The 21,114-nt window shown below is 42.8% G+C and overlaps 1 protein-coding gene across 2 annotated transcripts in view; it reads left to right on the top strand.

Moving 5' to 3' along the window:
* Positions 1-21,114, top strand: part of CNOT10 (CCR4-NOT transcription complex subunit 10) — a 66,103-nt gene that overhangs the window by 24,174 nt on the left and 20,815 nt on the right. The window contains exons 6-13 of one of the 2 annotated variants that reach the window (XM_066351186.1): positions 647-733; positions 1,620-1,703; positions 3,918-4,035; positions 9,093-9,242; positions 10,775-10,977; positions 16,229-16,350; positions 18,001-18,177; positions 19,026-19,103. In XM_066351186.1, the coding sequence (XP_066207283.1) occupies positions 647-733; positions 1,620-1,703; positions 3,918-4,035; positions 9,093-9,242; positions 10,775-10,977; positions 16,229-16,350; positions 18,001-18,177; positions 19,026-19,103 (1,019 nt within the window). Of the gene's footprint in view, positions 1-646; positions 734-1,619; positions 1,704-3,917; positions 4,036-9,092; positions 9,243-10,774; positions 10,978-16,228; positions 16,351-18,000; positions 18,178-19,022; positions 19,104-21,114 lie in introns of both variants that reach the window. The other variant, XM_066351185.1, reaches the window with a different exon arrangement.

Here is a 21,114-nt window from a genome sequence, read left to right as displayed (position 1 = left end):
CGGTACCGGTCCCAGAGAAAGAATGAATAACTTACATTATTTCTGTTTTATTTATACTTAAGTCTGAACGATGTTTTATTTTTAAAAATTGACCCTCTGTAACATCCATCTAAGACTCACTCTTGACACTTGTCTCGGTCACGCGATATATTTATTCGTCCCACCCTAAAGGCCGGTCCATGAAAATATTTTCTGACATTAAACCGGTCCATGGCCCAAAAAAGGTTGGGGACCACTGCCCTAGATGATTCACATTAGCTCACTCAGAAATCAGTGATTTAATGTATGCTCCAAAGGCTGATGCTATTTTGGACTCAGCCCATCTGTTTGCAGGTGCATGCATAAGTAAATTTCTTATAAAACTCAAAAATTTGCCTGACCAGGCGGTGGTGCAGTGGATAGAACATCGGACTGGGATGCGGAAGACCCAGGTTCAAGACCCTGAGGTCTCCAGCTTGAGCGAGGGCTCATCTGGTTTGAGCAAAAGCTCACCAGCTTGAGCCTAACGTTGCTGGCTCAAGCAAGGGGTTATTTGGTCTGCTGAAGGCCCGCAGTCAAGGCAAAAAAAAAAAAAAAAAAAGATTTTATTTAAAAAACTCAAAAAATTTTTTTTAATTTTAATTAACTTTGTTTTACCGCCCTACAGATGGGTAATAACACCAACAAAGACGGATCTAATCATAAAGCTGAAAGTGGAGCGCTAATAGAAGCTGCAAAATCAAAGATACATCAGGTAGCGTCAATTTTTTTTTTTTCCTGAAGTTGGAAACGGGAGGCAGTCAGACAGACTCCCGCATGTGCCCGACCGGGATCCACCCGGCATGCCCACTAGGGGGCATTGCTCTGTTGCAACCAGAGCCATTCTAGTGCCTGAGGCAGAGGCCACAGAGCCATCCTCAGCGCCCAGGCCAACTTTGCTCCAATGGAGCCTTGGCTGCAGGAGGGGTAGAGACAGAGAGGAAGGAGAGGGGGAGGGGTGGAGAAGCAGATGGGCGCTTCTCCTGTGTGCCCTGGCCGGGAATTGAACCCAAGACTCCTGCACGCCAGGCTGACACTCTACCACTGAGCCAACCGGCCAGGGCGTAGGTAGCGTCAATTTTAAGAGAGGTTATACATCACCTGTACTTGTAGTTGTGCATGATAAAGAATGTGGTAGATCATTGAAGGTGGTAATCTTTAAGGCGTGTATGTTTATTTGGCCTTGAAGTATTATAGTTGAGAAGCACATCTAATCCCTCTGAGTATATTTAGCTTAAGATGATAATAAAATGTCATTTCTTTATTTACTCAATAGAAGATTGAGAAAAATGGGCTGGGAATGTATTAGATGATAGTTTGTAGGATATTAAAATTCATTGTTAATTAACCATGTGCAGATAAGAATTTTGGCTTGGCACTTAAGTGTAAATTTTATTCTACCATGTTTTTCATTTTTTTAGAGTGTATTCCCAGAGGACAATGAAAATAGATTAAGATCATTTTAAACTTACTTTTGCAAGTAACTGGCACACTTATGTGGTAAACAGACTAGATGTAGTTTCCTCAGTGAGAAAGTAGAACGGCTTCAGAACGTGTACATCCCCCACTGTACTTACGTGCTGGCGTTTTCCCTCCGACAGCATAAAGTCAGAGCTTACATCCAAATGAAGTCTCTGAAAGCGTGCAAAAGGGAGATCAAGTCCGTCATGAACACAGCTGGCAATGTAAGTTTCTTCTTGCTTTCCCCCCCCCCCCCCAATTTGTGGCTTTTGTGTCTTAAATTTTTCTTACTTGGACCATTTGTATTTGTCGGTTTCTTAGTCTATTATAGTGTAATCTACTACCAGACGTAAACCTTGATGGTGAGTTGTGAGTAGTGATCAGACTGCTACTACACTTAAGGTGATACGTTTCTCACTTAAAACGATAACAAGCATTTCCCATTGGCATGTAGCTTTCAAACCCACCATTTTACAGAGGCAGAGATAGACAGGGACAGACAGACAGGAACGGAGAGAGATGAGAAGCATCAATCATCAGTTTCCCATTGCGCGTTGCAACTTCTTAGTTGTTCATTGATTGCTTTCTCACATGTGCCTTGACCGCGGGCCTTCAGCAGACCGAGTAACCCCCTGCTGGAGCCAGCGACCTTGGGTCTAAGCTGGTGAGCTCTTTGCTCAAGCCAGATGAGCCCGTGCTCAAGCTGGCGACCTTGGGGTCTCGAACCTGGGTCCTTCCGCATCCCAGTCCGACGCTTTATCCACTGCGCCACCACCTGGTTGGGCTCAAACCCACCATTTTAAATAGCTCCCTCATCGTGCCTGACCTCTGGTGGCGCAGTGGGTAAAAGCGTTGACCTGGAACGCTGAGGTTGCCGGTTCGAAACCCCAGGCTTGCCTGGTCAAGGCACATATGGGAGTTGATGCTTCCTGCTCCTCCCTCTGTTCTTTCTATCTCTTTCCTCTCTGTCTCTTTCTCTCTCTGTGTCTCCTCTCTCTAAAAAAATGAATAAATAAAATGTAAAAATACCCTGGCCGGGCGGTGGCGCAGTGGATAGAGCGTCAGACTGGGATGCGGAAGACCCAGGTTCGAGACCTTGAGGTCGCCAGCTTGAGCGCGGGGTCATCTGGTTTGAAAAAAAAAAAAAAAAAGCTCACCAGCTTGCACCCAAGGTCAATGGCTTGAGCAAGGGCTTACTTGGTCTGCTGTAGCCCCATGGTCAAGGCACATATGAGAGGGCAGTCAATGAACAACTAAGGTGCCACAACGGAAAAACTGATGATTGACGCTTCTCATCTCTCTCCGTTGCTGTCTATCCCTCTGTCTCTGTAAAAAAAAAAAAAATTTTTTTTAAATAAATAAATAATAAAAATACTCCAGCTCTCTTTAAAATAAATAAGTAAATAAATAGCTCCCTCATCGTTTGAGTGGTTTATCACAGTTCACTCAAACATTCATTGTTATGAAACACTGGGATGTTTTTAGATCATACCAAAAACCTTTATTAAAGATGAACAGTAAAGGCTGGCCTGTGGTGGTGCGGTACATAAAGCATCAACCTGGACTGCTAAGGTCACCAGTTCAAAACCCTAGGCTTCCTGGGCAAGGCACATATGACAAGCAAAAAACAGGAATGAACAGCTAAACTGTTCATTCATCAACTGTGAATTGATGCTTCTTGCTGTCTTCCTATCCCACCCCCTGTAAACATAATAAATAAAATCCTTAAAAAAAAACAAAAAAAGATTAACAATCAAGTTATAGCCCAAACCTTCCCCTTCCAAAGGATCTTGGCTTGAGAATGCCTTCAGTTTGACTAGCGCTAGAGTATTTGAGATACAGGTACTCTTTCCTTCACCCTCTTCACTGCAACCGCCTATTGAGAATTTTTAAGACCACAGTGGAGACAGAATTGTGAACAAATCTTGATGCTTTTAGGATAACTGTTAATTAAAAGGAAATATGGTTTGTAGTAGGAATAACCCAGGAAAATTGGCCTTAAAAGTCTCAAACAGAATTCAGATTAGCCACTGGGTCAGTACTCAAGTGATTTTTTTAGAACAATTATAGCCGGAGGCGGGGTGTGTGTGTGTGTGTGTGTGTGTGTGTGTGTGTGTGTGTGTGTGTGCGCGCGCGCGTGCGCGCGCGCCTACATAGCCAGCCAGTCATTATGAAACCTTTTTTGAAATTTAAAAAAAAAAAGATCCTTGCCTCAAAGGATACCATAGTCATAGGGAAGAGACAAACAGGGAAATAAATCACTGCAATGTAAAGTAATAGTTATACCAGAGTCGGGACACTTCTGGAGAAGAGGCTGTCGTTTTTTTGACCATGATGTGATTCATTTATGCCCTTGAACACGCGGCAGCACAACCATGTGATTATGATCTCGTTAGACATCTAAAACAAATTATAAAGAACTTATGTTTTCTTTACAGTCTGCACCCTCTCTGTTTCTTAAAAGCAATTTTGAGTACTTAAGAGGCAATTATCGAAAAGCTGTGAAGCTATTAAATAGTTCCAATATTGCTGAGCATCCAGGATTCATGAAAACAGGTAAAAGAAAAGTGTGAAGTTTTTTATTTTCTTCCTGGCTCTTCTACCCTTGGTTGCTTGGTTTTTATTTCCCAGACTGCTCTTCAGGGTAATTTTTGCTAAGCAGTGTTAAATAAAAATGTTTATTATTTCTGCTTCAGAAAATTCTTGGAATTTTAGTACTGGTTTCCCTTTTTCGAAGATCCTTCTTTTATTTTTCTTTCACCCTACTTGCTCTTTCTTTCATTTTGTTTCTTAATACCAGCTTAGAAATTATGTCCAGGGCATAAGGTCCTTGGTTTTTGCTTTGTGAAGTGAGGCCTTTTAAGGAAATGAGATTTTAATGTTTTTACCTTTCTCTTTTCTCACATAAAAGCAGTAAGAAATGTGATTTCTTTAGACATTTAACTGTAACAAAAATATTTCTGTGAAGGTACTGTTATCTATTCTTGCCTTTATTTAGAAACTTTTAATGAGTCTGACTAGTGGTGATTCAGGGGATAGAGCATCAATCTGGGATACTTAGGTTGTCCCAGGTTTGAAACCCCAAGGTCGCCAGCTTGAGCGCAGGGTTGCCAGCTTGGGCCCACGGTCTCTGGCTTGAGCAAGGGGTCACTGGCTCGGCTGGAACCCCCCCAGTCAAGGCACATATGAGAAAGCAATCAGTAAACAACTAAAATGCCACAGCTACAATTTGATATGTCTCACCTCTCTCCCTTCCTCTCTCTCTCTCTCTCTCTCTCAAAATAAAACTAAAATTAAAAAGGAAATTTTTTTTTATCTTTTTTTTAATCTTTTTTTTTTTTTTTTTCATTTTTCCGAAGCTGGAAACGGAGGCAGTCAGACAGACTCCCACATGTGCCCGACCGGGATCCACCCGGTATGCCCACCAGGGGGCGATGCTCTGCCCATCTGGGGCGTCGCTCTGTTGCATCCAGAGCCATTCTAGCGCCTGAGGCAGAGGCCACAGAGCCATCCTCAGCGCTGGGCCATCTTTGCTCCATTGGAGCCTCGGCTGCGAGAGGGGAAGAGAGAGACAGAGAGGAAGGAGAGGGGGAGGGGTGGAGAAGCAGATGGGCGCTTCTCCTGTGTATCCTGGCCGGGGAACCCGGGACTACCGCATGCCAGGCCGATGCTCTACCGCTGAGCCAACCAGCCAGGGCCAGAAAGGAAATTAATGAATTGCTTGATATTAATGGTAAAATGAAAGGTAAAACTTTGTTGCTATCAATTAAGTTTGTATCATTGCTGTTTTATGGGGAGGAAGGAGGAAAATCAGTTTATATAAGAATGGGGTTAAACTGCTGAAAATGTTTTGTGCCAAGTTTGAAATGCAAAAGTTGAATCCTTTTTTTGATTTAATTCCATGCCATATACATGCAGAGAACATACACGCAGGCTAAATACTTACCCCTTCCCCCCTTTCCTCCTTCAGTTCAGTGGAGTCAGAGAGGATGGAGAAAGGCAGTTTGTCCCATTGTAATTCTCTTGGATATTCATATAGTCATTTGTTCTGAGTACCCATTTCTAATTTTGCTAAATCTTAATTTTTGATGTTTTTATTTTCATGGCTTCCCCTCAGGGGCCCATTAACACCGAATCACTGAAATGATCTCTCAGACTAAACAGATAATGTGCTTTGGAAAATTTTTGGTTTAGGATTGTCTTGACACAGATTTCAGAATCGATATAGGCAATCTCTAAGGTGGTGTTAGGAGCAGGGCATGTGGTTGACAAGTCGACAGTTACCATAACTTAATAGGAAATATTTTTATATAATAGTTCTATATTTAGATATTTTAGATGTTTTTTCATAATTTTAATTTTTAAATCTTTAACTTGCTTCCCATATATAACCTTTAGTTTTTGTTGCTGATAAAATATGCTTATTAGAGAAAATTTGGGAATAGGATTTTTATTTTTTAATTTTTTTAATTTTTTTAATTTTTTTATTTTTTAATCTTTTTATTTTTCTGAAGCTGGAAACAGGGAGAGACAGTCAGACAGACTCCCACATGCGCCCGACCGGGATCCACCTGGTACGCCCACCAGGGGCAACGCTCTGCCCACCAGGGGGCGATGCTCTGCCCCTCTGGGGCGTCGCTCTGCCGTGACCAGAGCCACTCTAGCGCCTGGGGCAGAGGCCAAGGAGCCATCCCCAGCGCCCGGGCCATCTTTGCTCCAATGGAGCCTTGGCTGCGGGAGGGGAAGAGAGAGACAGAGAGGAAGGAGGGGAGGGGAGTGGAGAAGCAAATGGGCGCTTCTCCTATGTGCCCTGGCCGGGAATCGAACCCGGATCCCCCGCACGCCAGGCCGACGCTCTACCGCTGAGCCAACCGGCCAGGGCCGGGAATAGGATTTTTAAAAAATTGTTTACAAGCCTGACCTATGATGGCACAGTGGATAAAGTCTTGACCTGGAATGCTGAGGTCTCCTGCTCAAAACTGGGCTTGCCTGGTCAAGGCACATACAACAAGCAGCTCCTACATGTTGATGCTTCATGCTCCTCCCCCCCCCCCTTCTCTTTCTCTTCTCTCTCTTCTCTCTCAAAAACAATTTTTAAAAATCTTAAAAAAAAAAAAAAAGTTCACAATACCACTACCCAGAAGCCACTTCCTTTAAGGATTTTATTGTATTTCCTACTATCTTTTCTCCTAAGCCAGTTTTCCTCTTTTTTAAATAGAATCATTGCTTAATTTTAAAATATTTTAAAAGCCGTCCTGGCCTTGTAACTCAGTTTCTTAAGAGCATCATCCCAATACACGAGGGTTGTGGGTTTGAACCCCAGTCAGGGCACATGTAAGAATCAACCAGTGAATGCATAAATAAGTGGAACAACAAATTGTTGTTTTTTTCTTCCTCTCCACCTCTTCTTCTCTCTCTAAAATCAATAAATTTAAATAAATAAATAAGCATAAATATTTCAAAAGCCAACCTTTAGTTTTTAGTATCAAGCATTGACTATCCTGATTATTAATTTGTCAATCTAGTCAGGTATTTTATGTCATTGAGGAAAAGATGGACTATCAGCAAATTGTTTTAGCATGTTTGGGAAGCCATTTAGAAAAGGGAAACTAAAGCTTGGATTGTTTCCATGACACCAAAATAAAATCTAGGAAAATGAAGGATTAAAATGTGAAAATAAACTCATAAAAGCTTTGATTAAACTTTATCCAAAATCCAAGAATCATAGCACTTAGAAAAGATTACTAAATTTGACTACATAAAAATATAAAACATTGTATGATTAAAAACATAAACACATATGCACTAGACCAGGGTCCGGGAACCTATGGCTCATGAGCCAGATGTGGCTCTTCTGATGGCTATATCTGGCTTGCAGACAAATCTTTAATAAAAAAAATGTTAAAAATATAAAACATTCTCATGTATTACAATCCATTTCCTATAGCTCATGTTCATGGGTGTGAGTGGCTGGAGCCAATCACAGCTGTCCTCCGGGACAACACCAAATTTTTATTGGATAATGTGTAACGTACACTGGTCGTTGTATGGCTCTCACAGAGTTACATTTTTTTTTTCATTTTATTTATTATTATTATTTTTTTGTATTTTTCTGAAGTTGGAAACGGAGGCAGTCAGACAGACTCCCGCATGCACCCAACCAGGATCCACCTGGCATGCCCACCAGGGGGCGATGTTCTGCCCATCTGGGGTGTTGCTCTGTTGCAACCAGAGCCATTCCAGCACTTGAGGCAGAGACCATAGAGCCATCCTCAGCACCCGGGCCAACTTTGCTCCAATGGAGCCTTGGCTGCAGGAGGGGAAGAGAGAGACAGAGAGGAAGGAGAGGGGGAGGGGTGGAGAAGCAGATGGGCGCTTCTCCTGTGTGCCCTGGCCAGGAATCGAACCCGGGACTCCTGCACGCCAGGCCAATGCTCTACCACTGAGCCAACCGGCCAGGGTTGGAGTTACATTTTAAAATATGTGGCGTTCATGACTCTCTCAGCCAAAAAGGTTCCTGACCCCTGCACTAGACCAAGTCACCAGAGAGATGACAAACTGTCAGTGGGAATAACAGTTGAAACAGGTGTCACAGAAGGTTTCTATAGCAGATAACCAATAGAAAAACATCCGTAATCAAATAAACAAATGAGTAAGAAAAACCAGGAAGAAGCAATGTTCAGAACAAGAAATACAAATGTCCGGCCCTGGCCGGTTGGCTCAGCGGTAGAGCGTCGGCCTGGCGTGTGGGGGGCCCGGGTTCGATTCCCAGCCAGGGCACATAGGAGAAGTGCCCATTTGCTTCTCCACCCCCACCCCCTCCTTCCTCTCTGTCTCTCTCTTCCCCTCCCGCAGCCAAGGCTCCATTGGAGCAAAGATGGCCCGGGCGCTGGGGATGGCTCCTTGGCCTCTGCCCCAGGCGCTAGAGTGGCTCTGGTCGCAGCAGAGCGACCCCCCAGGGGGGCAGAGCATCGCCCCCTGGTGGGCGTGCCGGGTGGATCCCGGTCAGGCGCATGCGGGAGTCTGTCTGACTGTCTCTCCCAGTTTCCAGCTTCAGAAAATACAAAAAAAAAAGAAGAAGAAGAAGAAGAAATACAAATGTCCAACTAACATGAAAAGATAGATGCTCTATCATGGTGATATTTAAAGTGTAAACTAAAAGATTTATAGTTTGACAGGTAAAAGCAGGATTTTATATATCCTGTGTATTTTTGCTATTCTTCATGTTATATGTTTTGAGTGTTTCTGTGTACACTTTATTCTTTCTAGTTTCTACATCGTATTTTATGCGGGTGCTTAATTTAGTAATAATTTTTTTGCAATCTTTTTTACCTGTTGCCTACAGTTATTAAAAATTAAATCAGAAAAACCTAAACAGGCTAATTAAATCATTGTGCAGGGTTGGTTTATCACCATTAAAAAAAGAGATTTTAAAAGGAACGGGAGTTTAAAAAATTTTAAGATGTCTTCTAAATTTCACATGCCTTGTAAACTATTCAGTAGGGCCTATGTGGATTTATGCATAGAATTAATTCATGTTCGATAAGCCCAATTCTTGTATGAGGTACATCAACAGTAAAATTCGTGGACAAATTTAGTTGTGTTTTTCTCAGGTGAATGCTTACGATGTATGTTCTGGAATAATCTTGGTTGCATCCATTTTGCCATGAGCAAGCACAATTTGGGGATCTTCTACTTTAAAAAAGCTCTACAGGAGAATGACAATGTGTGTGCACAGCTCAGTGCAGGGAGCACTGATCCAGGTAAGCCCTTTGCTGGAGGACACTCTCTATTTTAATACTTGATGACAGTATGGTTTTAAAGAGCAAGCATCAGCCCTGGCCAGTTGGTTCAGTGGTAGAGCATCGGTCCAGCATGTGGATATCCCAGTTTGATTCCTAGTCAGGGCACACAGTAGAAGTGACCATCTGCTTCTTCACCCCAACCCCTCCTCTTGTCTCTCTCTCTCTTTCTCTCTCTCAGTCTCTTCTCCTCCCGCAGCCATGGCTCAGTTGGTTCTATCAGGTTGGCCCTGGGCACTAAGGATGGCTCCCAGGCCTTGCGTCAGATGCTAAAAATAGCTTGGTTGCCGAGCAGTGGAGCAACAGCCCAGCTGGGCAGAGCATTGCCCTGTAGGGGGCTTGCTGGGTGGGTCCTGGTTGGGACACATGCGGGAGTCTGTCTCTCTGCCTCCCTGCCTCTCACTTATAAAAAAAGAAGAAAAGAGGAAGCATCTGACTTGACCTGTGGTGGTGCAATGGATAAAGGGTTGACCTGGAACACTGAGGTCGCCTGTTTAACACCCTGGGCTTGCCCATTCAAGGCACACATGACAAGCAATGAATGAACAACTAAAGCGAAGCAAATATGAGTTGATTCTTCTTGCCACCCCCTCCCCGCCATATAAAAATCTAAAAAAAAAAAAAGAGAGATAGAGAAAGAGTAAGCATCTGGTCAGAATGCCTGTGATATGCATCTGCAGTTACCACTGATCCTGCCCAACAAGTTTGTGGGGAGTATTAGTAAGTATTGCTGTTTTGAATAGCAAGGAGTTAAGAGTAACTATCAAAGACTTTTTTTAAAATTATCGCTTTAAAAATATTTTTTTATTGATTGATATTTTAGAGAGAGAAAGAAATTGGGGGGGGGGGTCATCAATTCGTAGTAGTCTTATTTGTTCTTCGACCAGGCAGGCCCAGGGTTTTGAACCAGCGACCTTAGCATTCCACGTCGGTGCTCTATGCAGCGCACCACCACAAGTCAGGTTAGCTTTATAAAATATTGAAAACTACTTAATTGATGGAAAATGTATCATAAATCACTAGTAGCCTTAATTTATTATGGGTTGTGAAACTGAATACATGAGTGAATGATAGTCATATAACACATTAATGTTTCTTTCCATAGTGAAATCCTCTAACACTCTAACATTAACTGAAAACTTCTGGTTAGTAAAAAATACATGAGAATAAACTGCTAACCAAGCAAAGTGAAAAGAGTAAGACTCTTACAGCCTAACAATGTGTAAGAATCAAAGGAAGGAGAATGGGTCCTGGCTCTTCTCTCTGCACTGCTGGGGCAGGGTTGTCTGGGGAGCTTCTCACTTGCTGGCAGCTGGGGAGACCATTCGTGGGGTTGGGGCTGGGGATCACCATGGTGAGAGCTGTTAAACGTCACAGCAGGGTCATCCGTATTAAACAAGATAGGTTGTGTTTAAGTACTTAGTGAAATAAATGTTTTCAGTGTCACTTATTGTAAATCTCAGGGTTTATTCTTGCCTAATTTTTATCATTAGGCAAAAAGTTTTCGGGAAGACCCATGTGCACATTACTCACCAACAAAAGGTACGAGCTGCTGTATAACTGTGGGATTCAGCTTCTCCACATCGGCAGGCCCCTGGCCGCCTTCGAGTGCCTGATTGAAGCGGTTCAGGTGTATCACGCCAACCCCCGGCTCTGGCTCCGGCTGGCCGAGTGCTGCATCGCTGCCAACAAGGGGGTGAGTGCCGCCTGGCTGTCTTCTTGAACCATCTAGAGCAGTGGGAGTCAACCTGGTCCCTGCCCACTAGGGGGCGTTCCAGCTCTCATGTGGGTGGTAGTGAAGCAACCAAAGTATAAATAAAAAGATAGATTTAACTTCAGTAAGTTGTTTTATAAAGATTTATGCTGCCAAACTTAGCGAAAATCCGACATAAAATACTTGGTAATTATTATTATATGCTTTAACTTGCTGTAACTCTGCTTTATAAATTTTATAAAGTAAAGTTACTTCCCTACTTTATAAATCACCATTACTGTGGAACCGTGGGCGGTTAGAAAATTCTACTACTAACAGAGATACAGAAGTGGGCAGTAGGTATAAAAAGGTTGACTACCCCTGCTCTAGAATATGAACCATCTCCCCTTCCCACCCCCAGTGTTACATGGAAAGCAAAAAATGCTTGAAAACCTACAAGACCGCATCCCCTTTTTAACTCAGGGAATTTATAAAGATAGTCTTCTATTCTTTAACAGTTGGACCGAAAGAAATTAGGTTCATAAAGTCATTTGTAGCATTCTGGTTCTTGAAAAGTGACAGTATGTATCCGCAGTCACATAAGAGCTGAAGCCAGTGAGAAGGTCGTACCTGTTGGGACAGTGGCCAGCCAGCTGCTGGGGCAGGGGCCATGCTGTGTGCGGGCATGAGAATGGGGGCACGCCAGTGGTTAGACTGGTGATAACCCAGGAGTGGGGGTTACACTGCATTTCCTCCAGTGCCCGGGCTTTGCTTCTGATGCAGTCACTGGTTTCGAGTTCTGGATTACCATTACCAGGCTGTGTCCTCTGACACACGTGTGTCCACAATGGCTGTAGGCAGGAGGCCAGTTTATAGCAGGGCCCATGCCTAGACTATCTCATGAGGAGTGGTCTGTGGGAGGTGAGGGGAGACAGGTTATATCAGAATTTTTAGATGTCGGAATCACTCTGTCCTGACTACCCCCAGCTTCGCTGTGCGCTTGCGTGTGTGGAGATTGGAGAAGTACGGCCTGAGATACTGCTTGGCATGCCTGCCGTAGGTGATACAAGGTGTTGGGCTCTCCTCCTGCTAAGCAGCACTTTCTGAGCAACGCCTGCAAGAAGGAAAGGGTTTAAAGAAGTATGTTTGCCTGGCAGTTCAGGCACACCACTGGGAGGGGGGAGGGCGTTGTCCCGAAAGGCTTCAATGACTTACTCCGTGGCACTTCCCTTTCTCAGGAACTTCCTTATTGGATAATTGTTAAATTAACTGACAAACAATTCTAGGCAGAAGCTATACTTTTTTAAAATAAAAGCTGTCTAGAAATTGCTGTTCTCTTTAATCCATTCATGAGTAAGTGTTGGAGGCCATTCTTTAGTACAGTTCATGAAAACTAGGAAGTTCTATCTTCCTGGGAGTAGAGGCATATATTAAGGTTTAATATTTTCTCTTTTCCAGTTATTTTTAGAAATAGTACTTTAGGGTCGTATTTTTTTTGTGGGTTATAATCCCCCCCACACACCCACACACCATTTTTTCTAGAAAGTTTTAAATTTGTAATTTTTAAATGATTTTGAGACCTAACCTGTGGTGGCGCAGTGGATAAAGCAACGACCTGGAACGCTGAAGTTGCCGGTTCGAAACCTTGGGCTTGCCTGGTCAAGGCACATATGGAAGTTGATGCTTCCTGCTCCTCCCTTCTTCTCTCTCTCTTTCTCTTTCTCTCTCTCTCTCCTCTCTAAAATGAATAAATTAAAAAATATATGATTTTGAGAGAGAGGGAGAGAGATAGAGACAAAAGAGAGAGAGAGAGGCCTGACCTGTGGTGGTGCAGTGGATAAAGCGTCAACCTGGAAATGCTGAGGTTGCCGGTTCGAAACCATGGGCTTGCCTGGTCAAGGCACATATGGGAGTTGATGCTTCCAGCTCCTCCCCCTTCTCTCTCTCTGTTTCTCTCTCTCCCGCTCTCTCTCTCCTCTCTAAAAATGAGTAAATAAAAAATTAAAAAAAACAAACAAGCAAACAAACAAACAAAAAAAGACAGAGAGAGAGAAACATTGATTTGTTGTTCCACCTATTCATTGTCATTGGTTGAGTCTTATGTGTGCCCTGACCAGGGAACAAACCCACAACCCTGGCATGTCAGGATGACGCTCTAACCAACTGAGCCACCTGGCCAGGGCCTAAATTTATAATTTTGAAAAAATGGTTAAGATGACTTGGTTGTCATAACTTGTTGGATACCCACTTAATCTGTGCTAATAATTAATAGGAGATTTGCCATAAATAATTATGTCTTTGTTCACATTTCTCCTTTTATTTATTTATTTATTTTATTTATTTATTTATTTTTTTTTTCATTTTTCTGAAGCTGGAAACAGGGAGAGACAGTCAGACAGACTCCCGCATGCGCCCGACCGGGATCCACCCGGCATGCCCACCAGGGGCGATGCTCTGCCCACCAGGGGGCGATGCTCTGCCCATCCTGGGCGTGGCCATGTTGCGACCAGAGCCACTCTAGCGCCTGAGGCAGAGGCCACAGAGCCATCCCCAGCGCCCGGGCCATCTTTGCTCCAATGGAGCCTTGGCTGCGGGAGGGGAAGAGAGAAACAGAGAGGAAAGCGCGGCGGAGGGGTGGAGAAGCAAATGAGCGCTTCTCCTGTGTGCCCTGGCCAGGAATCGAACCCGGGTCCTCCGCACGCTAGGCCGACGCTCTACCGCTGAGCCAACCGGCCAGGGCCCACATTTCTCCTTTTAAAAATGATCTGAAGTGACCTAAAAGATAGTAAAAATAACCCAAAGTGCTCTCAAAATCAGAAAGCAAAATCCCAATAGGAGCAACAAAAACGCCAAATAAAATTCCATAAAATGTCTTGTATTTAGTCAGGACAGAGGGGATGCTGAACAAAGCAGTTTATACCCTCAGAAATAAATGTATTTTTAGATAAAAAGAACCAGCTTACTGTTAAATTGGTGATGCTAAGCCCTGGCCGGATAGCGCGGATAGTTAGAACATCATCCCAAAGTGCAGAGGTTGCTTGTTCAGTCACCGGTCAGGGCACACACAGGGACAGACTGCTGTTCCTGTCCCTCTCCCCCTTCCTCTCTCTAAAATCAATAAAATAAACATGAAAAAAATATTGGTGCCTGAATAGGCGGTGGCACAGTGAATAGAACATCGGACTGGGATGTGGAGGACCCAGGTTCGAAACCTCGAGATCGCCAGCTTGAGCGCGGGCTCATCTGGTTTGAGCAAGGCTCACCAGCTTGGACCCAAGGTCGCTGGCTCGAGCAAGGGGTCACTCGGTCAGCTGTGGCCAACGGCCGAGGCACACGTGAGAAATCAATCAATGAACAACTAAGGTGCCACAACAAAGAATTGATGTTTCTCATCTCTGTCCCTGTCTGTCCCTCTCTCTGACTCTGTCTCTGTCACACAAAAAAAAAAAGAAAAAGAAAAAAGAAATTTGGTGATGCTGAGGAGATCATTTTGTCCTGTTTACCTGAAGTATATTGCTTCAGACCGTTTTGGCAAAAGCACGCCTTATGTTTAGGTGAGGAGTGTATAATACATGAGAAAAGGTCTTCTAAATAAAAAACATAAGGCTCAATTGTAGGTAGAGTATTTAAGCAGTGTAAGAGAAGGCATTTTAAAAAACCATAAAATGTACCATTTCCTTTTTGAAAATGTACCATTTATTTTTCTGATTTCCTAAACTCAGATTTGTTAGAGCTATTACTACCAAGGCATTATAAAGGAATGAATATTTTAATCATATATGATTTTTTACATTAGGCTGACATGGCTGTTGGTGTATTATTAATGATACAGTTTATTTACATGGATTTTTGTTCCATCTCATCATCGTTTTCATCTGTTGCATCTCCAGATCCAGCCAGCTACTCAGCTTGCATGGCCTTAAGGATCAGGAACGAGAGAGATGAGAACTATCAATTCTTTTTTGCGGCATCTTAGTTGTTCCTTGATTGCTTTCTCATACATGCCTTGAATGGGGGGGGGGGGGGGCTCCAGCCGAGTCAGTGACCAAGGCCTTGCTCATGCCAGCAATCTTGGGTTTCAAGCCAGCAACCTTTGGGCTCAAGCCAGCGACCATGGGGTCATGTCTGTGGTCCCACCCTCAAGCTGGTGAGCCCATACTCAAGCCAGAGACCTTAGGGTTTCGAACCTGGTTCTTCAATGTCCCAGGTTGACATTCTGTTCACTGTGCCGCCACCTGGTCAGGCTGTGACTCTTTCTTTACTCTGATGGCAAAGTGCCCGTTAATATGCAGCATGGTGCCTGGGGGGTAGAATGATGTACATACATTGTTCTAAATACATGCTTGAGTTACTCTTTTTTTTTTTCAGAGACAGAGAGAGGGATAGACTGGGACAGACAGACAGGAATGGAGAGATGAGAAGCATGAATCGTTAGTTTTTCATTGCGACACCTTAATTGTTCATTGATTGCTTTCTCATATGTGCCTTGACCGTGAGCCTTCAGCAGACCGAGTAACCCCTTGCTTGAGCCAGCGACCTTGGGTTCAAGCTGGTGAGCTTTGCTCAAACCAGATGAGCCTGCGCTCAAGCTGGCGACCTCGGGGTCTCGAACCTGGGTCCTCCGCATCCCAATCCAACGCTCTATCCACTGCGCCACTGCCTGGTCAGGCTTGAGTTATTCTTAAATTGCCTTTTTTCCTTAGAATTACCTCAAACTTCATATTAATGCAATATAGCACATGTCACAGACTTTCGGCTTGTGTAGTCTTCAATACTGAACATATTATCACCAAAAACTTCATATTTATGCATCTTAAGAATGTTCTTAGAGACTGACCAGGCAGTGGCACAGTGGATAGAGCTTTGGACTGGGACGCAGAGGACCCAGGTTCGAGACCCTGAGGTGGCGAGCTTGAGTGCGGGCTCATCTGGTTTGAGCAAGGCTCACCAGCTTGGACCCAAGGTCGCTGGCTCGAGCAAGGGGTTACTCGGTCTGCTGAAGGCCCGCGGTCAAGGCACGTATGAGAGAGCAATCAATGAACAACTAAGGTCTCGCAACGAAAAACTGATGATTCTCATCTCTCCATTTCTGTCTGTCTGTCTCTATCTGTCCCTCTCTCTGACTCTCTCTGTCTCTGTTAAAAAAAAAAAAAAAAAAGAATGTTCTTAGAGTAACTGGAAAAGTATTAGATCATTTCTCATACTTCATTTTACAGTTATGTTACACTAATTGGAAACTATTTGTATTTTGTAGACTTCTGAACAAGAAACTAAAGGTCTTCCAAGTAAAAAAGGAATTGTACAGTCTATTGTTGGGCAAGGCTATCATCGGAAGATAGTTCTGGCATCACAGTCCATACAGAACACCGTGTATAAGTAAGTATTTGCAAAGCAAAACTGTGTGTATTTAGGTTTTTGGGGGTTTTTGTGTGTATGTGTGTGTATTTAGATTTTGTCGCTATTTCAGAATAGGTCCATAGTGAATGTTACCTGACATGTGGTTTTGGTTTGTTACATGCGTGGGTGCAGAAATGATGGATGGCCTGAGAAGCCCTGGTCTAGTCAGTGCCATTATTCAAAATGTCCAGAAGAGGGCATCTTGATGTTTCTTTTTTATAATTTATCATTTGTTAACTTTCCATCTAGGTATCTTCTTATAGTCCATAATGCTAATTTTCTGTAGTACGAGAAAAAAAGTAATATTACATAAAATATCCAAAGCAATATAAATCTGTCTCATGTAAGATTAGTTAACTTTTAAATATGAACATCTTTATCTTGTATGAAGATTCCAATTTAGAATTAGTATCTCTAAAGTAGTAGGGTTTGTAAAAAAAATTCACTGCTTTTTTTGTTTCCTTCCCCAAAATAAAATTGTTCACTACCATTTAAAAGTTTTTCAGTAGTATCTGGCACACAATATTTTGATTGTAATTTATTTCACCTATAATGCAGTTTTTTGTTTTTTTTTTACAGAGTCAGAGAGAGGGATGGATAGGGACAGACAGGAACGGAGAGAGATGAGAAGCATCAATCATCAGTTTTTTGTTGCGACACTTTAGTTGTTCATTGATTGCTTTCTCATATATGCCTTGACCGCGGGCCTTCAGCAGACTGAGTAACCCCTTGCTTGAGCCAATGACCTTGGGTCCTAGCTGGTGAGCTTTTTGCTCAAACCAGGTGAGCACGCGCTCAAGCTGGCGACCTCGGGGTCTCGAACCTGGGTCCTCCACATTCCAGTCTGCTGCTCTATCCACTACGCCACCGCCTGGTCAGACTATATAAAGCTCAAAAGCTCACCAGCTTGAACCCAAGGTCACTGGCTTGAGCAAGGGGTTACTCGGTCTGCTGTATCCCCACGGTCAAGGCATATATGAGAAAGCAATCAATGAACAACTAAGGTGTCGCAACGAAAAACTGATGATTGATGCTTCTCATCTCTCTCCATTCCTGTCTGTCTGTCCCCATCTATCCCTCTCTCTGACTCTGTTAAAAAAAAAAAAAAAGACAATATGGCACATCACTTTCCTACCATTTCAAAATTGTTACTGATTTTCACATTGATATATTTTCCTAATAAAGCTGATTGTTTGATATATCAAAGTTACATAAAACCTCAACAAAAATATGATGAGATAATGCTGCTTTTTCAAAACTTAAAAAATAAAGGCATTTTCAAAAGTAAATAAAGATCAACCAAAACAAGGATCAAATGTGAAACTCTTCCCTTGTTTCCAATTATTATATCAATCCAGGCCCTCATTACAGTTTTCCCTGTCTGTAGCGCCTCTATACATTGACAGTGATGTGTAGAATGTATATATATATATATATATACTTGCAATCTATACATTTTGCACCTTGTATATACTATTGAGAATTGGGGTTTTTAGCATTCTCTTTTAACTACTTATATTAAAACACAGGGCAAAGTTTTCATTTACAATAATACTGGTTTTATTTCTGATAATGGAAAAGTATTCTTTTTATGCTACTTGCTTATTCATGTGATTTTGTTCTTTTGAGTGATGGACAGTCTTCCGCCATTCCTGTAGCCAGTATGGAGTTTGCAGCCATTTGTCTCAGAAATGCCTTGTTGCTGTTACCTGAAGAACAGCAAGATCCGAAGCAGGACAATGGGTCTAAAAACAGTAATCCACTAGGTGGGAACACGGAGAGCAGTGAAGGCAGTGAAACTTGCAGGTACCCCGATCCCGGTGAACCTCCTTGGCACACTCCCTTCCGGACCTTGTCAGTAAGCCTCCTTGTCCTGTAGGTGAATTCCTAAAATCTACATTTCCCAGATTCCCTATTTTGAAAAATAAGACAGGAACCTCTGAATGTGTAAGTATTTCTGGAAGAGAACAACCAGTGAAGGCTAAGTTAGGAGAGAACCTTGAAAGAGAAAAGTGGGAAGGATCAGCTTTTTATTAACGGGAGGAATAATTGCCAGAACTCCTGTTGCTGTAAAAGACAATGTTGTTTTACTTTCAGTAAAGTACATACTTAAATCCTAAAGCTATACCCGTCTGCACAAATAGGGAAATCTTATTTAGCAATAAATAAACACGGTTTTGTATAGAGAGAGTCCTGTTCACATATGGCACCTTTAAACTCAAGTCTCCCCATCCCGGCATATTTTTTTAATAATAACAGTAATAACTGTTTAATACAGAAAGTCTGAAACAAAATTGTGGGGATTTTTCTTATTTCCTCCAGAAAGGGGTTATGTTTTACCATAGTTGATAAAAGGTCATCAGAAGAATAAGACGTGTGAAGATCTTGGAGTAATTTTCTTTGTGTGGCAGAGACCCTGTTTTCATTTAGAGGTTTTAAAAGCAGAGTTGTGTGCAGAGGGAAAGAAACTAATATACAGTATAGCTTTAAAACGTCAGTGGTACCAAGTTATAAACAGATTTCATTGTTTTGGCTCCTGTACACTTTTGTCACACAAAAAAATTGCCTGGGAGTGAGGATAGGGAAACAAAATTTTACATTGAATTGTTTATTTGTTGATCTTTGTAATTAAGAGTCCATCTTTATTTTAGCAGTAAAAGCCATGATGGAGATAAATTCATTCCAGCTCCACCTTCTTCTCCATTAAGAAAGCAGGAATTAGAAAACTTAAAGTGAGTATCTAAACAAAACTAGTATTGCTTTTATTGAAATGAGTACATTGTTTTTAAGTGCCCTTATAATATTACAAATTACATTGATTGAATGTCAAGTGTTAACCCAACCTTTTCAATCTTGTGACAAACACTCCTAATAGAATGTATTATCATTTTTTTAAATTCAGTGAGAGGAGGGGAGGCAGAGAGACAGACTCCCACATGCACCCCAACCAGGATCCACCCAGCAAGCCCTCCAAGGGGCGATGCTGTGCCCATCTGAGGCATTACTCCATTGCTCAGCAACCAAGCTCCTCTTAGCAGACATCTACAAGCCAGGCTGACACTCTGCCACTGAGCCAACTGGCCAAGGCCAAGAGTTCTTACCTATTATGGAAATTGGGCTTTATCATTTGTCTTGTGACATTATGATATTTAATTTCAGAGTAGAATTATATTTTTTAGAATCATATTTATCAATTTCTTTACTTTTTAAAATTTCATGGAATGTTTAGAAGAAAGTCCTTTGTGCCTCTAAGATTTTAAAAATAATTTATGTTATCTTCTAGCACTTTCACTGTCACACTGTCAGAACCAACAATCTAAATTTGTTTCATCTCAAATTTATTTTATATACACAAACATGTTAGGAAATCTATCCTTATTTTGTATAATTTTTCATTGTCTAGTCCCTTGGTTGGCAAACTGCAGCTCACAAGCCACATGCGGCTCTTTGGCCCCTTGAGTGTGGCTCTTCCACAAAGGTACTCCACTCTAATTAAGTTAATAACAGTGTACCTACCTATATAGTTTAAGATTAAAAAATTTGGCTTTCAAAAGAAATTTCAATCGTTGTACTGTTGATATTTGGCTCTGTTGACTAATGAGTTTGCAGACCACTGGTCTAGTCCATGGGCCTATACGGTAGAACACAATAAAGCATGGAACAGAGCCTAAAAATGCAATTCTTTAGATTTTTCCATAGAAAATAACCTACTAAAAACAGATGAGCCCTGGCTGGTTGGCTCAGCGGTAGAGCGTCAGCCTGGCGTGCGGGGGACCCGGGTTTGATTCCCAGCCAGGGCACATAGGAGAAGCGCCCATTTGCTTCTCCACCCTCCCCCCTTCCTCTCTGTCTCTCTCTTCCCCTCCCGCAGCCAAGGCTCCATTGGAGCAAAGATGGCCCAGGCGCTGGGGATGGCTCCTTGGCCTCTGCCCCAGGCGCTAGAGTGGCTCTAGTCGCGGCAGAGCGACGCCCCGGAGGGGCAGAGCCATCGCCCCCTGGTGGGCGTGCCGGGTGGATCCCGGTCGGGCGCATGCAGGAGTCTGTCTGACTGTCTCTCCCCGTTTCCATGTTCAGAAAAATACAAAAACAAACAAACAAACAAACAAAAAAAAGAAACAGATGAACTGCCTGACCAGGCAGTGGCTCATTGGATAGAGCGTCAAACTGGGACACAGAGGACCCTGGTTCAAAATCTGAGGTCGCCAGCTTGAGCACCAGCTCATCCGGGTTGAGCACAGGCTCACCAGCTTGAGCGCAGGGTCACTGGCTTGAGCATGGAATCATAGACATGACCCTATGGTTGCTAGCTTGAGCCCAAAGGTTGCCGGCTTGAAGCCCAAGGTCGCTGGCTTGAGCAAGGGATTACCGGGTTGCTGTAGTGCGTGCCCCCCCCCCCCATCAAGGCACATACGAGAAGAAGCAATCAGTGAACAACAAAGGTGCCACAACTATCAGTTGATGCTTCTCATCTCTCTCCCTTCCTATCTGTCTCTCTCTTGCAAAAAAAAAAAAAAAAAAGACACAGCCCATTTCTGTCACAACAGTCCTTTCAGTCAGTTCCCTGCTCTAATTTCTAGCATGAATTATTTTTGTATAGTTTTGCCTGCCATATAAATGATATAAGTGGAATGATAAAGAATGTACTTTATACTAAGTAAAAAGAAACAAATGTTTTGAGATTCAAATCATGTTAACTTGGGCATCAGTAATTTTTTCCTTTTTAGAGCTGAGTAGTATTCCAGT

The sequence above is a fragment of the Saccopteryx leptura genome, chromosome 10 (assembly GCF_036850995.1).
Source record: "Saccopteryx leptura isolate mSacLep1 chromosome 10, mSacLep1_pri_phased_curated, whole genome shotgun sequence".
Classification (NCBI taxonomy): domain Eukaryota; kingdom Metazoa; phylum Chordata; class Mammalia; order Chiroptera; family Emballonuridae; genus Saccopteryx; species Saccopteryx leptura.
Note: the sequence above shows the minus strand (reverse complement) of the source record. Positions and strands in the feature narration are given on the sequence as shown.